The 21,537-nt window shown below is 43.3% G+C and overlaps 1 protein-coding gene across 1 annotated transcript; it reads left to right on the plus strand.

Moving 5' to 3' along the window:
- On the plus strand, window positions 1-20,518 carry LOC310878977 (macrophage mannose receptor 1; the record flags this gene model as incomplete). Its single annotated transcript, XM_083793392.1, has 32 exons — window positions 1-8; window positions 616-671; window positions 1,714-1,891; window positions 3,550-3,632; window positions 3,781-3,906; window positions 4,214-4,315; window positions 5,299-5,457; window positions 6,225-6,307; window positions 7,389-7,439; window positions 7,519-7,663; window positions 8,093-8,230; window positions 8,627-8,746; window positions 9,459-9,569; window positions 10,021-10,053; window positions 10,216-10,353; window positions 10,974-11,120; window positions 11,739-11,873; window positions 12,254-12,411; window positions 12,536-12,680; window positions 12,868-12,922; window positions 13,058-13,124; window positions 13,367-13,500; window positions 13,611-13,654; window positions 13,807-13,980; window positions 14,098-14,252; window positions 15,733-15,846; window positions 16,099-16,217; window positions 16,770-16,921; window positions 17,127-17,332; window positions 17,696-17,870; window positions 18,105-18,329; window positions 20,316-20,518. The coding sequence occupies 32 exons, from the start codon at window positions 1-3 to the stop codon at window positions 20,516-20,518; spliced, it is 3,939 nt and encodes a 1,312-aa protein (XP_083649518.1).
- Window positions 20,519-21,537: the final 1,019 nt, after the last annotated feature.

Here is a 21,537-nt window from a genome sequence, read left to right on the forward strand (position 1 = left end):
ATGAGAGGGTGAGATGAGGAAATTGGTGACATGATTACTGTATGCTCAAACACATACGGCACACACACACACACATACGTTGGAATTTCTATACTTGTGAGGGCATAAAAGTTTTGGGACAGCGATATTATTAATGACATTCTTCACGCACACACGCACGCACACACACACAGGCATCTGAATTTGACTCAAATATGTAAATCCTTTCAGATTGTGTAATTATCTACACATTTCTGCTTGAAATTTGTAGCAATGGGTCCGGACACAGATTGGAACATCCATCTACTGGATCGGCCTGAATGATGTCGCTGCAGAAGGCATTTGGGAGTGGACTGACGGAAGCACATTTAGCGCATATTTAGCGTATGTAAAATATTTTCTTTTATGATGTTAATGTTAAAATATGTGTCAGCTCACATAACCATTAGATAATAAGCCATACAGTACTTTTTTTTGTATAGGTTTTTACATGCAGCTAATTCATAAGAACAGACAATTGACACTTGACTAACTATTGTCAGTTAAATGTGGTACTGTCTGGAATAACTATACTGTGGTTGTAGAATAAAGTCAGAATTCCTCTCCTCTCCTCTCCTCTCCCTCTCTTCTCTCCAGGTCATGGGCTCCAGGTCAGCCTGATAACTGGGGTGACCCTCCTGGGGAGGACTGTGGTCAGGTACAAGGAGACCTTGGACATTGGAATGATGAACACTGCAATATCAAGAGGCAGTACATCTGCAAAATCCGAAACCGTAGGTTTTTAAAGGGATATTTCACTTTCCAAAATACTTTTCATCTACTCGGGCTTATGTGAACACCCCAGACAGTTTTCAAGTTGCTCGATTCAATATTTTGATATTTGATATTAATTTCAGCTTCCAATACAAACCCATGATAGGTTCATCGAAAATACCTATCCTTTTTTCTGGTGACTGATATTGTCCTTCTAATACGTGAGGAGCCGTGTTTTTTTTACTTACTTTAATTGTTTTATATATTTTTTCGTCTCCTCCGTCCTCCTGCTGGAGGCGCTTCTTTTCCAAAATAATTATAAAAAATAAATGAAAAAGCTAATAAAAAAAAATATGCCTCCTCACGTATTAGATGGACAAAATCAGTCACCAGAATAAAGTATGTGTGTTTTCGATGAATCTATCATGGTTAAAATGGAGTTTGAAGTTACAATGGGTTATATAGGAAGGCGGGGCAGTACAATTAATATAAAAAAACTAAATACTGAATCGAGCATCTTAAAAACTGTGTGGGGTGTTCACATATAAGCCTGAGTAGACAATGAAATGACCAAAGGTTTTGTTAGGGTTATGATGTCTTCTGACTTCTTACTCTTAAGAATTAAGCGAATAAATACACAGGGAAGACATGTTTGAATATTCTAACCATTTTTAAGTGGTGCAAACCACTTCTACATCCAGCTTGCAATGTCCGTGTAGCTGTGTACCTGTGTGTGTACCTGTAACCATGAGCATGAGTGGTGCGCATGTGTGAAATTGGAACGACAGAAGTATGTGACATGGCTGCCACCTGCTGGACGCAAACGATACAGAGTTGCACCACTTACTTGGTTCACACTGGTGTGATTTTTAGAGTAATGTTAACTCCATAGACACATACAAAACATAAAAATACGGCACTCCATCTTTAAGGTTTGTCTGTCTGTCTTTTTTTTTTACATTTCTCTTCATCTCTCCTCAGCCAATCTTCCCACCGAGTGTGACCGTGCTAACGGCTGGAGGCCGTACGGCTCCAACTGTTACAAGCTGAAGTCTGAAAGCACAAAGAGCTGGTCAGCAGCCCGATATGACTGTGTGAGAGAAGGAGGGGACCTGGTGTCCATCGTCTCAGCTGCAGAGGAGCAGTATGTCGTCAGTCGGTTGGACAATTCATATTACGACCTCTGGTTGGGATTTTCCACACTGGTGAGAGTCCTGCTTAAAAGCTGCAGTCCGTAACATGTATGTCCTACCAGGATTCAAACCCTCTTGGATGAGGAACCCCCGACATGACCACCTCCAAGGTCCACCCACTGTAGCCTATACTAGTTAAAACGTTAATGCTACAGTAGGGCTACATATTGGTGGTAATAACATTTTTCAACATATTTCTTTAAAACAGGTTTCAGGCTGCAGCATCAATTTATACTCTGCTATATGATGGCGGTTTGTTTATGTATTTATTTGTGTTTTGCTGTTGTATTGTAAATGTATTTCTAAAACGTACTCTGTTGTTTTTAACAGAAATGCAACAAGATATCATGTGCGATCGAAGCTGGCAGCACTGCTTTCACCTGGTCTGATGCCTCGACATCTCAGCCCCCTCCGTTCCTGAACTGGGGGACGGGTGAACCCTCTGCAGTGTACGACTATCATTATACCATATCTATGCATGCAAGTAGTCATGCAATTAAGATGTTGACGTGTGCAAGAATGCTTTAGATATGTCTGTGATCTATTTCAATGTATCCGACAACACAGTGATCCAAATGGAGGTGCATGTGCTGCGTTAATCAAAGACACAAGCGACGAGTTCGGGAAGTGGAGGTCTCACTTGTGTCGACAAGAACGTCCTTACATGTGCAAACGAGGACTCAACAGTAAGACTGATTGCTTTGGAAATAAGCAAAGGAAACTTTACCCACCCAATGGTTATATTAACCATGCATGCCAATATGTTCTACTAAATATGACGTTATATCTTATTGACTCCTAGCCGTCTGCCCTGCTGGCTGGGAGAGCTTTAGTGGCAGCTGTTACTGGATGGTCAGTAATCCGGACCTCCTGACCAACTTCCATGAGTCTCATAGAGCTTGTATCCAACTGGGGGCCAACCTGCTGATAATAAACAGGTAAAGGATGAATTAAATTAACATTTTGGCCGCGACAACTACATTTAGGCTAATTTTGGTCTTCATGTGGGTTTCATTTACCCCAGTCCGTCACAGGTTACTACATCTCATAGGCCATTGCATAATACATTTTATACGACTATGAGTACCAGTTCGTCTTCACCTATGTGACTATGAGTACCAGTAGGGGCAAAAGTGGCGCTGTTGTGCCAGAAACGGAGAGAGAGAGATAGTGTTGCACTGTTGCCTGCTAATTACAGAGAGAGAGAGAGGCAGGGGGAGAGGGGAGTTGCAACACTCAGTTCACACAGGTGTGATTTTTTTTCAAACAGTACTTTTCTTCCATTTTTCTCCCAATGTAGTAATTGTGTCCATTCTCAAGCCACCTTGTAATGTAGTACCTTGTTGCTACTGACCCTATACTGTTTGATCTTATGGGGGCATAGGTGCCTGATCATGTGATGTGTCTCCTCCGCTTGTAGATCTACAACCCTTGTAGATCTGATATTTTAGAACGTTTGAGTACTTTTAAGTATATTTTCATGCCAATACTTTTGTACTTTTACTCTAATAAAAATGTGAACACTGGCCTTCAACTTGTAACAGAGTATCTTTCTATTGCGGTATTGATACTTTTACTCAAGTAACATTTCTGAGTGCTACCACGACTGTATATGTGTGTATAGCCAGGAGGAACAGTACTTCATCAATGGATACCTCCCAGATTTTCACCAAGTGGAAGTTCCTGACATCTGGATCGGTATATCAGGTACTGTGGTTGAGTATGATACGCGATGCATTGGGTGTGTCATATACTGTACTTTCAGATTTCAATTGTGGTGTAATTCTGATAAAGAGCAGCATCTAAGTGGATCATGTGACATTGTCTTATAATTTCTGTTTTGTAATATCACCAGACCAGGACCAAGACGGGGTGTTTAAATGGGTGGACAAGAGTCCGATCGAGGTGTCCGTGTCCAACTGGGCTTCTGGATGGCCTCAAAACACTCCCAACCAATGGGACTGTGGACAGATCTTCACAGGTTAACACAATTAAGCCTTTTACAACACTTAGTTTCAGTCATCATGGCTTAGTTTTTATTCCGTTTTCCCCGGTGAAAAAAGGTAGTTTTTTCACCGTAGTTTTTCGTCATAGTTTTAGTTAACAAAATCATAGCATATACTGCTCCTGCATTCGCAAGAAAAAAAGTGCTTGGAATAAAAATAATATTGCAAGCCAAGACAAGCGGAGACTTGTCGTTGTCGATATGTGGCGAGAACACCACTGACTGTCTGTATAACGCAGCGGGTCTTGACTTTTTTTTTACCCACTGTTTCACTTTACTACAGGAAATTACGCGGGCAAATGGGAAACAACCAGCTGCTTCAAAAGTCATGGTTATATTTGTGAGATGACAGGTGGTCAGAATGTGAAACCTACTCCAACTCCTGGTTAGTAATACCACATTTACACCCTCCTCTGTTATACTGTGGCACTTATCAGACATCAATGATATATATTATATACGCACGCACGCATGCACATATATGGATTTCATATTTATATTTATATTAGCCTTTACACTCTAATATTCGTTATGTCTTTGTAATAACAATGCTGAGGAACCTAAACCAAATACTTTTATTTACTCTTTTGTACTCGGTAGCAATAAAATGCCTGAATCTTGAATCTGGGAAGGTTTTTTTTTTTTTTTTTTGTCTAGCCTGGAGCAGATGAAAGCTTAAATAAATAAAACTAGAAAAAGTGCCCTTCTGGGCACAGGTCTCCACCAGGATAGGAATGTAGGACATTGCAGCTTGCCTTCATCTGGTGGTTGGATAAAAGGGCAACAAAAGTAAATTATCCACAGATCCGTGCAGTTTTTCGGCCAGTTATAGCGCCACCTTGAGGCTGAGTTGAAATTGTTCATGTGGCATTTCGTCCTCGGCCTAGTGGGAATGTGCGTGCACAATTTCACGGAAATCACGCGATGTGTTCATGATTTGCAGCATTTTGTTTGAAACTGAGCACTCCTGTGAACTTTGGAAGCCAATCTTAACCAATCAGGATGGAGTCTGAGAAATCTGAAAGACCGGTTTCGTTGAATGGCTCTAGAGAGACTGTGTACCAATTTGCGCGATGTTTGGACAGAATCTGTAGGTGTACTGTGCAAAAACTTGTTTTGCACAAAGCGGCCTCCTGGTGGCGCTATAACAGGCCCTTCTGGAAAGTTTGGGGCAGAGGTTCATCGTTGGCATCCAGGGAGTGTGTGTGCAAAATTTGGCATTGACCGGGTTAACGGTGGCCGAGATTAGCTGCTCACGGACACACACACGGACACACGGACGGACGGACGGAGTGCAAAACATACTCTCCCCCCATGCCTTCGGCCTGGTGGAGACAACAATGAAATCATGTGATGTTGCTGTTCCAGGCTCCCACTGTGACCCTGGGTACTTGCTGAATGGAGAGTCCTGCTACCACTTTGAGACAGAGTCGGTGCTAAACTGGAACACTGCCTCCACATACTGCATCAACCAGGGAGGAAACCTGGCCAGCTTCCACTCTCCGGAAGAGCTCAGCTTCCTGACTGGTGAGTGTCCCAGACAACAACTGTCAGTGGATATTAAAAATGTTGGATTAGTATAGAATAGAACCCGAAGGGAAATGAATGGATTAAAAACCACAGCCACTCTCATCAGAAAATCACATCCAAGACAATACCTAATAAAACACAACATAAGATAATTGATATATTCTTATATCGATTATTTTAACACAAATAACACTTACACCCCTTTAACTACCGGTGTACGTAGGTTGCCTTTTTATATTCTTTGAGAACTGAACCATCCTGAGAGAGACAACACTAGCATAAGATGCATGTTTATTGACCCTGGAGATAAATACAGTATATAGTATATGTACAGTGTCAACAGGCCTTCAACAGTGAATATATGAATTAATGTTGTAGTCTATCCTTAACAGAATCAGAATCAGAAGACTTTATTGCCATTACATGTAAACATGTTAGGAATTTGGTTCGGTGAACAGCAGAGTGCAGTTATGACATTTAAGTGCAAAACAGGACAAGATAGTGCAAAAACAACATTGTGCAAAAAGATAGTGAAATGAAATAAACAGGCATGCCTCCTAAGGATAACTTTTGAGAATCTTGACATATTATGTCAAGGTGTAGTACACATCCTAGTAGTTCAGTCAGTAATAATCCAAAAGAACAGACAATGCCAGAGTTAAAGCAGTATTTCCCAAACATAATACATAACAGACAGTGCAGGGTTTCTGAAGTTCTCTGAAACTGTCTTCTTTTTATAACCATATTTCTTATCCCGGCTGTAGCTCACATGCCAGGTGAAGGCTGGGTCGGCTTGAGCGACACAGCGACGGAAGGAACTTGGATATACACAGATGGAACCCCAGCTGTAAGTGATATGTGTCATGAACGACAGATATTATGTCGAATTACAAAAATCCTTCCTCTCCACCCACTACCATTGAAATAACAGGTTAACCCTATGCCCAGCTTTCTGGGTTTGTGTGAACATTGGCTTGTGTTGGCTGATCACCCCATATAGCGATGATTTTATTGGCTGAGCCAAGTACAACTGAAGACAAAAGTGAGGGCAGAAAAGTGAAGACGCAAATTGTGTTTGGCCAGAATGAGATGATGTATGATGATAAGAGCGCCCCTCACTTCACACAGGTGTGATTGTTTTGGTATGATAGTGTCCTGCATCACAAGATGCCCAGCCCGCTCGGGCTAACAAGACACTCACGAAATGAACATACGTCCAAGATGTCCACAAACGGAATACATAAACATATTGATTGTCCAGGCTGTGAGTTAAGGATACATCGTTCAGACTTCGAGTGTAAAATGAACACAGGCTGAGTGGCCCCACCTCTCCTCTGGAACAGCTCCAGAAACCCTGCTGGGTTTCAACCACAGGTGGGTGTCCACATCAAATGCATAAAGCTCATTGTAGTACTCCACTACACAGTGGCCTCCCCAGATGTAGACTGTATCTTCTACCAGCACAGCTGTGTGGCCGCAGCGCCTGGATGGAACCTCAAGGTGACCGTCTCCTCTCCTCTTGTTGAAGACATGGACATCCATCTGATCCTTGTTGTAGCTCCATCCATCACAGTAGCCTCCAAAGGAATAAAGCTGGTTCCTCACTGCTACAGACGCGTGAGAGACTCGCTTTGGTCCTCCTGCTTTGGAAACGTTCCAAGAAAACATCACCTCTGTCTGTCTGTCTGTCTGTCTGTCTGTCTGTCTGTCTGTCTGTCTGTCTGTCTGTCTGTCTGTCTGTCTGTCTGTCTGTCTGTCTTGTTCTCGTTCTCTCCCTCGGCGTCTACTGTAACTTTCAACACAGTTCATTATCTTATATATTCTGGTTCTCCATTTAAAATCCTGTTCATTCACACTTACTGTAAACCGTCGGTATATATTACAGTTGTGAGTCATGTGTGAACGTGTTCCAATCTCGTACGACACAGAGAAGAGCTCTGAGAATCCAAGAGATCTTCTCTCTGCAGCTGTGCTTCCTGGTACAGAACACGTCTCTGTCGGGGTGGAAAGCTCAAAGTGAATTGTACTGTGATACTGTATGTACTGTATGTACTTCAGGACTACCTGCCCTGGGCCACTGACCAACCAGACAACTGGGACGACGACGAGGACTGTGCCCACCTCAGAGGGTTCAACCACCATGAAGCTGGTTCACTCAACGATGACTTCTGTACCGCCACAAAGGAATTCATCTGCAAAAAAGGTTTGGTGCCATTAAATATTGTGTCTGAATATTCATTTTGTTTTCATCACCTTTTTCTTTTACATAATTGGCATTTATATTGTCCACAGTGGCTGGGACAGGTCCTCCACCTCAACCTCCAACCTCTGGACCAGGTAAAAACATCAATGCTGCTGAATTACTCATCTTTTATGCATTTATACAGTTATATCTAAACTGCATTTTTATGGAGGATCTGTGGGGGTCATATGGCCAATGACCGTGGCTGGGGGTCATCATTGGTGACACATTTGAAGTACACACGCGCACGCACGCACGCACGCACGCACGCACATTTATAGATTGATAGAGGAATATGTGTTTGTATGATAACTGAATTTCAGTTGCGTGGGATGTCTGTCTGTCTGTCTGTGTAAACAGATTGGAGTGAGACATGTGGTTCGTGGACAGAGGGACACTTGACGGACTACTGCTACCTGTTCAACTACCTGTCTATGAGGAAGTGGTCTGAAGCCAGAGCTGACTGCGTCAACCAGGGAGGAGAACTGGCGAGCATCGGACATCCATTGGAACAAAGCTTCGTCTATTGTAATCCTTCGTGTTTTTTGAGGGGCACTAGCCCCTCCTATATTCAGCTATTAGTGTACATTTATGTCTTGCACAAACAGTAAATTCCCATTGACAATGAATGGAGAATTTTTGTCATTATGTGGACGAGCAAATCAGTATTTTCCTCTTGCACAACAGTAAATTCCCATTGACAATGAATGGAGAATTTACGTGTCTGAGCAATGACAAGAGCGCACCCTCACTTCACACAGGTGTGATCTTTTTATGTCGTACTTTATTGTCCCCTCATGAGAAATGAGGGTGATTTAGCATCATACACAGATAATACCGCTGGTAAATATAAATAAATAAAAAATGAATGAAATGAATAAATAATTATAATATCCCATGCTCTTTTTACTGTATCCTCCCCAGCCATGGCGAAGCTGGCTCCCACGGGTATCTCCTTGTGGCTGGGCGGTCATGACTCTGTCACCGAGGCGGGCTGGGAGTGGAACGATGGCTCACCTTTCAGATATATCCACTGGAGTGGAGGTACAGTTCACCAATGAAACCACATAGATGTGATGGTTTCCCCGACCGTGGGTCGGGACCCATGTTTGGTTTGCGGACCAATTTTTATGGGTCGTGACTAATATTTCATAATATTTATACATATATATATATATATATATCATCCCCCCAAAAATCACAACTTTTCCCTAAATAAATTAAAACACGGTTAAAGGTATATTCAGTGATTTCACTCAAAAAACCTTAGGTTTAGTTTTTGGCTGTGGGACCCAGCCTTTCGTCCAATCAGGATAGAGAGTCAAAAACGAAACCTAAGGTTCTTTGACCCCCAGGGGTTAACTGGGGACAGGGAGGAACTCCTTATATGGTCAGCACACTCTATAGTAGGGAGGATTATCACAACAAAACAAAAAAAGAAGTGGTATTTGAATTAAGTGAAATCACTGAATATACCTTTAAGAAGTAGTGAAAATAGAAGATCTACAAGCCAAAACGTCTGACTTCTCCTTTGGGTCATGAGCTACAGTAAAAGGTTTGGGAAGCATCCACTGACCATAGAAAGTTGTAAAGTTGGATTCATAATGGTGGTGTACCCGTACACCAAAGAATAGCTGTCCTACAAACTGACAATGCTTCATGTTGTGACATACAGTGTCGTGAGTTTGTGTCGGGCTAGTCATTATGTGGGACTCACTATACTGTACGTTTCCCTTGCTTTCTCCTTTCCTCCCAGGCAATCCGGACGATTATTACGGTGAAGACTGTCTCACCATGCTAATTGGCTCTGGCAAATGGAATGATGACAATTGCAACGCTAAAAGAGGCTACGTCTGCAAGCGTAGAGGTAAGAGTTATTAGCGGTATTGGCTTAACTCTTAACCCATTGAAACCGAGGAAGCATTTGTGTGATTTCAGATTTTTGCACTGGATATTGAAAAATAGCATATAATATATGCTCACTCCACAAAAAAAAAACGTTTTATTTAACGTTTCATTTCCATTTAAAGGTATATTCAGTGATTTCACTCAAAAAACCTTAGGTTTCGTTTTTGGCTGTGGGACCCAGCCTTTCGTCCAATCAGGATAGAGAGTCAAAAACGAAACCTAAGGTTTTTTGACCCCCAGGGGTTAACTGGGGACAGGGAGGAACTCCTTATATGGCCAGCACACTCTATAGTAGGGAGGATTATCACAACAAAACAAAAAAATAAGTGATATTTGAATTAAGTGAAATCACTGAATATACCTTTAACGGGCAGAAGCTTGTTTTGTAACAGCGTTTTTGGTTCTTTCAGCCAACACGCCGGAGCCTCCACCACCTCATGATGGTACGTATGGCGGCCAACTGTCTTGAAAATGTGGCAACTTTCACTCCTTGAATGTATTTTGAAGGGGACGACATCTATAAAATGGCACATATTATTAGTATTTAGTGCAGTACACGTTATCAGAAATATGTCAAATCTGGTTGTTGTTTGTTGTGTATGTAGGGTATATGACTGCGCTGGTCTGCCAGGACTCCACCGCTGTGCTCCACTGTCCAGAGGAAAGCGTCATCAACATCCAGTCCGCGTTCTATGGCCGCAGGAGTGACGACATCTGTCCGCACCTGGATGGATCAGGAGCAGGTACAGAAACCTCAAATCTGTGTGAAGCCTTACGTCATCTAGTGAAAATGGGGTTACTGAACTAGGCATCTCTGTTGGCTGGTTTTGTGCCAATCGATGTTGCTCTCTGTTGTATTGTAGAGCACTGGTTCTAAAACGTTTTAGCCTGTGACCCAAAGCAGAAATTAGATACCGGTATTTGCCCGGGACCCAAACTACCCAAACTTGAGCTTGTAGATCTGCTATTTTCACTTACGCTTTTTTGCGAATATTTTTTTAAAGTGTTTTGAAATAATAATTAAAAAACAAATGTAGGAAACAACAACTAAGGGGACCCATAACAATGTGTCTGTGACCCACAAATGGGTCCTGACCCAGTGTTTGGGAAACTGTTTTAGAGTGTCGTCATCTGATGGCCCCTTCAGAACCTTGCTTTTCACCATTAGATGCCAGGTGTTTATGAGGTTTGATAAATTCGTAACTGTTAAAGTGTAAAATATGTATCGATGCCCTTCTCACTAACTTGACTAGATTTATTTTTTATATTTTTGCATACAATGCGCTAAAGAGGAAAACCTTCATGAATGCTATTAGCAGATTTTCTGCATCATTTTAACAAAACACCTCTTCTTACTTTGTAGGAAGTTGCGATGTGCCCGGGATCCTACCTCTGTACAGGAAGATATGTGACAACCGTCCCTTCTGCTTTGTGTACGCCCACGCGGATCCGGACCCCTGTCCTACTGTCTCCAAATACCTGGAAATGACCTACAGCTGTGAACAGAAAGGTGGCTTTTCCAGCATAGTTCCACGCAGTCTATTCAGAGTTACAAAGTATACAACTATATTCATAAGCCTATGCTACTTCATTTCATCTTAGATGAAGAGACTCAAAACTTTAATGAATACCAATTGAATATCCTTGTTTCGTTTTGTTTGTCCGAGACCGAGCACTACAAAAAAATAAGTCTTTTACTTTGAGAATCATGTCTGTCTGTCTGTCTGTCTGTCTGTCTGTCTGTTATTATTTAGGTTTCTTTTTTAAACTAACGTCAAATCAATCAGTTGCTTTTATTATGCAACAAAACTATATAAAACGTCTAGCTCTCAATTCATACCATCATTTTTTTATGAACTACTATGTAATATAACAAGTGTTGGCGTGTACTCTGTGTGTTTATAACAAGTGTTGGCGTGTACTCTGTGTGTTTATAACAAGTGTTGGTGTGTACTCCCAGTGTGTTTATAACAAGTGTTGGTGTGTACTCCCAGTGTGTTTATAACAAGTGTTGGTGTGTACTTCCAGTGTGTTTATAACAAGTGTTGGTGTGTACTTCCAGTGTGTTTATAACAAGTGTTGGTGTGTACTCTGTGTGTTTATAACAAGTGTTGGTGTGTACTCCCAGTGTGTTTGCAGGGCCTAGGTGTGGAGGATGGAAACATCACAGACTCCCAGCTCTCTGCTTCCTCCTCCATGGGTTCCTTCGCTCCTAGCAAGGCCCGTTTGAATGGCAACTCCTGCTGGAAGCCCGCTGGAAGCCGTATGTAGCATGCAGTCATACCATCAATAAATGCAGCTAATTAACAATGGGAAAGCCAAAACACACTAACCACTGCTACAGTGGTTAGTGTGTTTTGTAATAATAATCAAAATCTACGTAAATCTATGTATCTAGCAACTAAAGTTTTAATATAGTTGTAGTGGAGTAAAAGTACAATATTTTCCACTGAGATGTAGTGGAATAGAAGTAAAAGTATTAAGGAATAAGAAAGTAAAAAAAAAAAAAATACGTCCTTGATGGCAACGCTATGTGACCGAGTTCTGCGCTACAGCGACGTGTGAGGTCACAGATAAGGTTATGTCACGCATACGTACAGTACATACATACTGTACATCCTAAGTTGCTGTCCTGTCTTCCAGCGACATCAAGCTGGATCCAGGTGAACTTGGGAGAGACCAGGAAAGTGACCGCGATAGTAGTTCAGGGTTGCCCTACAGCCGACAACTGGGTCACCAAATTCAGTGTCAAGCACAGTGTGGACGGAAACACCTGGACCGACTATACTGCTGACGGGCCGGTGAGCTTTCAAAGCAACGCTTGCTCTGTTGTGATGGAGAGAAAGTGTCTTGTTTGAAAAGAAATGGACCACTTTTAGGTACATTATTTGTATTGATAATTTTCTATTTTTTTTATTTTTTCAGTCTTTCCCAGGTGCCACGGACAGGAATACTGTAGAGACCCAGCTCCTTGGTACTCCTGTGTCAGCCCAGTACATCCGGGTCTTGCCGTTGGAGTACCAAGGAGTGGCAGGCCTCCGTTTTGATATCCTGGGATGCACACCTGATTGTAAGCAAGCCAGCTTTTTATGCTGATAAACAAAATGCTAGTTGCAAATAAATAACATGAGGATTAGATTTAATTTGAAAAATATATATATGTAAAAATCTATAAAATCTATATATGCTTTCACATATAATCTGTGCTTAATCGGCTCTCATGAGTAATAGCACGTCTTTGCTCTCTTTCAATACAGATGCAATCACATGTGCTAACAAGCCTAACTTCATCTTTTCCAATGATCGCATGACGTAAGTAATTAAATTCTAAACAATTAAAATGTGGTTTTGACATCGTTATATCCCATGTTCTTAATCTTCTTTTGTATTCTTTATTGTGTGATCGTATGGTCTGATGCTGCTACTGCATATTGTGTCCACTGTCAGTGTCCACTGTCCAGCAGGATGTGCCAGAGCTCCTTACAATGTGTTTGGAAACGCAGTATACCGTGGGGTGAGTTCTTAACTAACTCTACTAAAAATGTACAATTAAAGGACAACATTCAGCCATTATTACAACACTTCTTTATATAAAGTTTGCTCATTTATTTCCCTTTCACCCACAAGGCAGCAGATGCACCGATCATGAGGTCTGCAACCAACCCTCTTCTTGGTCAAGACAACAAACCTAAGTAACAAGTAACAGTCTCCCATATTGTGTCTCTCTCTCCTCTGTTGTTTGTTTCGTGTAAACAGGACTCAAACACCTGTGCAGCAGCCATCCATGCAGGGGTGCTTCTAGACGACGTAGGAGGAGACTGCACTCTGCTGAAGACAGAAGGACAGGACTTCTATCCTGGCTCCACCAGGAACGGCATCACCTCCGCACAGTATGTACCAAACCAACCTTCTAACGCAATAAGCGCCTTCTCATATAGTTACAATTCAGAAAGTGCACATAAAAGCTCAAATAAAGGAGGAAGGAATCTGTTTTCTGCAGATTTGATGGAAGCTATTCAGTGTCTTACACGTTTGCAGATGGCGGTGAGTTGAACGGCAATAGGTTTCAATTTACTAGTGTTTTTGTTTCATATCACGTTATGTTTCGAAAAATGACTGTATTGTGTTAATTTGACGTTACAAAAATAATTGCTCATAACTGTAACAACCAAACAAACGGTACGTTCAACCTGCAGAGCTGAGATGTTCGGGACCGGACTGGTATGAGTTTGGAGACTTCTGCTACAAGCCGTTTGACGCGCAAAAGACATGGGCCGACGCCCAGAGGGCATGCAGTAATTTGGAGGCCAACTTGGTGTCCATCCTCTCAATGAAGGAGCAGATGTGGCTGGAGAGCTATCTTTACCTCGGTAAAGAAAATAAAACATAATTGAATATGATTTCTCTGATGAACTGGCTGTTACGGTTAATAATGGAACACAAATAAGGCAGATTTGTGACAGCCATCTTGACGTTGTTCCCTCCAGCTACCAGCCATGTGTGGACTGGACTCAACGACAAGCAGTTCTCAGGTCTGTACATGTGGAACGACGGTCACCACGTCACCATGACCTACTGGGCACCAGGGGAGCCCAACAACCACGACGGCTTCACTGAGGACTGCGTTGAGATGCTGTACACGGTGAGGATATGATGACGCCTGCCTGGGATTCTAATTCTAACCCCCCGGGTCTCCTGACACTAAAGTCAAACATCTTATCCACTAGCCTAATGGGGAATTTTCCCTTAGCCTGGGGAGATATTGTGGCTTTTCTTTGGGTCTTTATAGGCAGAGGCTCTGAGACACGCTTCTACATACACACACTTGCTTCATTTAATCTGCTGTTTCAAACTACAGTATTCAACCTACCAATATGTCAGTGGTTTCATACTGTATAAAGAAGAACGAACAGCTATTTAGGGCGTTATTCATTCTCTCTCTCTTTTTAGAGTAGCCAATAATTCTTTACCCCCTTTTTCTCCATAATGTAGTCGTTCTTTCCAATTCATTTGTCCCCACACACATTTCTGTGTGATGATGATGATGATTCCTATACTGACTCACCTCCCAGTGAGTAGCCCTTCGTCCTAGTCCTCCCGCCCTACACTCCCTGCTGACAGCCCGTAGGAGTACATGCATGGATGGATGGATGGATTTTATTTTGTCATTGGACACAAGTGTACAACGAAATTAATCTGTTGGCATCAATCCAATGCAATACAAAGAAATGGTCATATAGTACTGCAATAGTTGTTAGTATTGGCAAGAGTAAAAACAGTAGGAAAAAAAAACATTTTATGTACAGTCAGGAGTTCATATGTTGACCTGGGGGGGGGGGGGGGGGGGGGCAGACTATTGTTTGCTTAAAGAGTTCAGGAGAATAATGACTGAGGGGAAGAAGCTGTTTCTGGATCTGGTGGTTGAGGTCTTGAGGCATCTGTAGCCCTTTCGCCTCTGTGAATGGGAGGGGTGGAACAGTCTGTTGTTGGGGTGGGAGGCATCCTTAATGATACTAAGGGCCTTAGACCGGCAGCGCTGCTTATAGATGGACTCTATTGTTGGCATTGAAGAGCCCATGATACGCTGCGCGGCTTTCACCACCCTCTGCAGTGTTTTCTTTTCCGCAACAGTACAGTTGCCGTACCAAGCTGTAATGCAGTAGGTGAGTGTACCCTCGATGGTACAGCGGTAGAAGTTCTCCAGAGTCTGGTGGGAAAGCTTAGCTTTCCTCAATCTCCTCAGGAAAAAGAGACGCTGGTGGGCCTTCTTTATCCGGGAGGAAGTGTTTTGTGTCCAGGAGAGGTCTTCCGATATGTGGACCCCCAGGAACTTGAAGCTGCTGACACGCTCCACCTCCACAATGCAATGACCAATATCACCCTCGCCCTGGCTTCCCTCCCCCGAACATGGGCCAATTGTGTTCGCTTAAACGCTTGACAAAGCCGGAATTACCACGGTGGATTCGAGTCCGTCATGGTGGGCAGGGACTTTACCACTGCGCCGCCATAGTACCCCTTATTATTCACTCTTTATAATATAATAATATTAAATAACTTTGTTCGGTTAAATCTACCTTTAGCGATGTGCTCTTTACTTATGGAATGGTATTTATCTGTTTCAGAACGGTCGATGGAACGATGTATCCTGCACAAAGCTTAACACTTACATCTGCAAAATGCCCAAAGCTCACTACCCGCTGCCATCTGTAAAACCCACCGTTTATGGATGCCCTGAGGTAATAGCTTTACACACACGCACAATCATTAATGTCATTTATATTTGGAATTGTACAGTATATTGCATTGTGCAATATTGGGTGCTGAACTATGAAAAGAAAAAAGAAAAGTCCAAAACACACGACACATGGTGGTATTAAGCACTTTCTAGTGTGCAGACTTGTCTTTATATTTCTTATTGTATTATGCAGTTGAACTTGAAATAGCCGTTGTTGCTACAGAGAGCACTGCTTTTTGTTGAATGGTTCCAGGGTTGGGATGCATATGGATATGCCTGCTACTGGATGGAGACCAGAGCCATGACCTGGTCTGATGCTAAGACGTTTTGTAAGGAGGAGAAGGATGGCTTCCTTTTGCACATTGGAGATATGTAAGTTTGACAACTACTGTACATCACTCATCCAGTAACAGTAAGCAGGGTTTACCAATATGGAATACAGTAGCAGGTATATGTAGATGAGGTTAGACGTACTGTAAGATGCAGCAATAAGAAATAGAATAAGAAATTGCATACTGTGTATGCATCACGAAAAGGTGCAGTAACAGATGTGGGGCTCAGGCCTTCGTGCAAGAAACAGGTGACATAGTCCACATGAGGTGAAAGAAAAGAAGAAAACGCATCAGTAGGTCCCTCCCCTTCTCACTCTCCCTCACTTCAAGAATCCATAATAGTAACCAAACAATTAGTTTTTTGCAATAATACAAATAATACACTCTTTTCATCCTATGGGGGGAATTCAGGTTGAGGGCGGGGGGCAAGTCGTCATATTGCCAGGGCTCGAACCTGGGACCTTGTGCGTCACAGGTGGCCTCTCTACTCATTCAGCTTCCCCCCCCCCCCCCATATGAGCAGTGATAAAGTGTGCACACATTTGATGTACCGTTATTAAGTATGGTCTCTTTCATGTGTGTTTCAATGCAGTTATGAGCAGTCCCATTTCACAGTGGACCTGTCGGGGGAGACAGGAATGTGGTGGATCGGTCTTTACGCCCGTGGCCAGGACGGAGCAGTAGACTACATTTGGGACAATGGAGCGTCTCTCACCTTCAGCCACTGGGACAGAGACCAGCCAGGTACAAAGATATGCACGCACGCACAAGGGTTACTCAGAGTTACAGACCTGTAAGAGTCCATTTGGAGCCCTCTCAAGGAACCCTGAGGGTCCCCGGACCCCACTTTGACTTTTACTATAGCGGAGTAGTTCTACATAGCCGTATGGATACTTTCACTTAAGTAAAACAATTGAGTACTTTTCCCACCACTGGTATTGTCCCTCAGATACTGGAGAAGGCACGTGCGTGGCAATGACATCGGGTGTGATCGGTGGCTTTTGGGATGACAAGGCATGCACGGAGCAGTACAAATTCTACTGCGAGAAACCAAGGCCTGACATCACCCCGCCCACCAAACCTCCGACTAATCCTCCTGTGGCGGGCTGTGCTACCAGCTGGACGGGATTGCCTCACTTCAGAAACTGTTACCGGGTAAAAAAAAATGATAAAAAAGGTTTTTGTTCAATTGAGTGTTAAATACATTAGCTCTATATTCTATAAGCAATCATTGCTATAGAGAGTTTGTTCAGTAACAGGGGTCACCCACTCACCCCCCATCTCTCCAGCAGCTTTGGTAAACAGAAAATACATTTACAGGTCAGGATACCAATTTTATCCAATCAGGAGAGAGAACTCATTCAAAAATGATTTGATCTTTGTGGATCTTTGTGACTAAAATAAAGTTGGTATCAGACCTTTTAATATCCACCGGCTAAAAGTATGTGAACGCCAACACCAATAATAATAATAATAATAATAGCATTAATGACTGTATATGACTGATCTGTGTGGCAGTTGTTCCATAAGGTGGAGTTCTCTCAGAAGAAGAGTTGGGATGCAGCGCGGGCAGACTGTCTGTCCAGAGGGGCTGACCTGGTCAGCATCCACGGCCAGGAGGAAGAAAACTTCCTCACTCTCTACAGCAAGGGGACCAGCAAGTGGATTGGTCTCCAACTTAATCTGGACGGAGGTTGGTGCTATAAAATCTACAACTAAGTAAAGTATGTATAATATATAGTATATATACATAATTATATTCATGAAAGGCAAACGTATATGATTCCTTGAGTTTCATAGGAAGGGAATGCACACTCCTATGATCAACAACATCATCACAGTACCATATTTCCCGCTGAGATGTAGTGTTGAAAAAATAAGTATATTGTACTGAAGTACAGTATACTTGAGCAAATGCACTTGCCAGGTTACGGCTGGAGTGATGGCACGCCTCTGTCTCACACCAACTGGGGCCACGGAGAGCCCAACGACCATGACGGCCGTGAGGGATGTGTGGAGATGGTGAGCAGCGTCAACGGGACTCACTCCTACTGGAATGATCTGAACTGTGACGCCCATCAGGACTGGATCTGCATGATCGCCAAGGGAAAGACTCCCGTCCTCCCCCCGGTGCCGCCACCACCTGTCCCAGGTGGGTGCCCTTAGCCCATTCTGACCTGAGATCCGATTCTAAAAATGTCTATTACATCCTGACAGTTTCATTATGAACCCATTCTGACCTGAGATCAGATTCTAAAAGTGTCTTTGATTTTTCAAAAATAGCAGACCTACAAGCTCGTATCGCGCCACTCGGTGGCGCGATATGAGCTTGTAGATCTGCTATTTTTCAATAGCTAAAGCATAACATGATGCCAACACCAAAATGCATGCCCGGTCAGAATGGGTTAGATGGATAGATACAGTAGGCAGGCGTAAAATAATAAGTGGTATAATGTTGTAATGTTTGGTAATTGCTTCGTTCAACCATGTTAAAGCAGCCCTATGTAACTTTTTTTTAATGAATGAAACATTTATTTGGTCCAATCTGTATGGTTGTATGGTTATGTCAATGTGCAGCCTGTGTAGTTAGTTCAGGCCTTAGCTTAGAGTATATATGAATAGAGAAGACACCCGAGTTCTCCTCCCATCCACTTGCATTAAGTTGCTCAAAAGCGCATGAGGCGATTTCACTCCTCCTTCCGTGTAGGAACAGAGTGCATTCTGGGATGGATTGGCCCCAAACACATGAACGCGCTGCCGTTGACTATCGTTGTGCCGTTTGTGCGCGTTCACGTATGAAACATTCGTTCACGTGTCATGGCCCCAATAACATGAACGTGCGCAATGATAGTCAATGGACCAGCGCTGGCTCGAGCTGCAATACCAAATTCGGCCACTATGTCCATTTCGCCTCAGGGTTTCCTCCGGGTGCCGTCTCTATTCATATATACTCTAAGGTTCAGGCAGACAACTCAACTCAGCCTACCTGATCAGGTGACTATAGTCACATGCACTCTTTACCTGATCAGGTGACTAGTCACATGCACTCTCTGCCTGATCAAAGCAGCTAATTAAACTTCTCTGTCTACCTGCTCATTCCTGGCTTCTCTCCTGCTGTGCGGACGTGCGTCGCTGCTGCTGCCTCCCTGCCTTGCTTGCTACTAACCTGCTACCCATGAGGTTTTGCAAATCCCACCGCCTCCCCAGCATCCACCTGTACTAGGCTCTGTTTCTAGATCCCCCTGTGGTCTCAATTCATTCCCTGTAGTTCTATTTGGCTTAACTTAACTCAAATTCAAACTACTACGCCTCATATATCTATGCTCAATTATGCTCAAAAGTATATATTCTAAATTCAATCTAAGAGTTGTCTGACTGAAATACGATATAACTTGTCTCCCTTATTGAGACATTTAGATTGTGTCAGAGGTCACATAGACACAGGATCTGACACGAAAGTTAATCTGAAGATCAAGATTATTATCCTCTGTGCAAGCAGGCAGGCTCTATTAGCTCAATGGTAAAAAAACAATCACACCCGTGTGAACTGAGTGGTGCAACTCCCCTCTCCCCCCCCCTCTCCTCTCTCTCTCTCTCTCTCTCTCTCTCTCATTTCCCGTTTCCAGACCTAAGCGAAAAACGGTTTTGCGCTGCGGACAGAAGAAGTTGTGCGCAGCTTCTTTTTCCGGGTTTTTAGACAGCTGGTGGATGGAAAAAAAGCTCCACTTCCGCGGACGACTTGCGCGGAGGAGAACGCTTCCGGGAAGCTGGCCGTCGCGCAAGTCGTCTGTGGAAGTGGAGCTTTTTTTCCATCCACCAGCTGTCTAACAACCCGAATTTTCCTGGCTGTCCGCAGCCGAAAACGTGCGCAGCTCTTTTGATAGTGTGGCAGTACCCATAAGCAGGCAACAGTGCAGCACTGATACTATCTCTCTCTCTGTTTCTGGCACAACAGCGCCCCTACTGGTACGGTAGTCTTAGTCATACAAAAAAAATTCAGAACCTGTGCAGGAAACCAGGTTTGAATCCGAGGTCGAAGAGGAAAGTTACATGGTGCAGCTTTAACATTCCGTCATCATTATAAATAGTCATAGATGTATGTGATGATGTCACGCGTTTTCTTTCTCCCGAATCTCAGCTCCTGACTGTGGAACCAACCCCGGCTGGAGGAAGGACAACAACATGTGCTACTACTACAACGACACAGACATAGTGGATCTCTACACGGCCGTGGAGCGCTGTTACGCTGAGAAGGCCTTGCTCGTCTCCATCATGAGTCCATATGAGCAAGCATATGTCAACACCATGGTACGGCACTGTACACTGCTACACTACACATGATCCTAACCTGTCAACACCATGGTACGCACACTGTACACTGCTACACTACACATGATCCTAACCTGTCAACACCATGGTACGCACACTGTACACTGCTACACTACACATGATCCTAACCTGTCAACACCATGGTACGCACACTGTACAGTACACTGCTACACTACACATGATCCTAACCTGTCAACACCATGGTACGGCACTGTACACTGCTACACTACACATGATCCTAACCTGTCAACACCATGGTACGCACACTGTACACTGCTACACTACACATGATCCTAACCTGTCAACACCATGGTACCCACACTGTACACTGCTACACTACACATGATCCTAACCTGTCAACACCATGGTACGCACACTGTACACTGCTACACTACACATGATCCTAACCTGTCAACACCATGGTACCCACACTGTACACTGCTACACTACACATGATCCTAACCTGTCAACACCATGGTACGCACACTGTACACTGCTACACTACACATGATCCTAACCTGTCAACACCATGGTACCCACACTGTACACTGCTACACTACACATGATCCTAACCTGTCAACACCATGGTACGCACACTGTACACTGCTACACTACACATGATCCTAACCTGTCAACACCATGGTACCCACACTGTACACTGCTACACTACACATGATCCTAACCTGTCAACACCATGGTACGCACACTGTACACTGCTACACTACACATGATCCTAACCTGTCAACACCATGGTACGCACACTGTACACTGCTACACTACACATGATCCTAACCTGTCAACACCATGGTACGCACACTGTACACTGCTACACTACACATGATCCTAACCTGTCAACACCATGGTACGCACACTGTACAGTACACTGATACACTACACATGATCCTAACCCCATATTTTGCTGGAGACAAGGTCGGTGATGTAGGGTATGTTGACACTGTCCCCTCCTGTTATGAAGTAAAAAACACTGCTACCTTAGCCTGTTAAAAAAAACAAGGAAAGCATCTGTGTCA

This window comes from Protomyctophum parallelum, assembly GCF_964188405.1.
Source record: "Protomyctophum parallelum genome assembly, chromosome: 21".
NCBI lineage: Eukaryota > Metazoa > Chordata > Actinopteri > Myctophiformes > Myctophidae > Protomyctophum > Protomyctophum parallelum.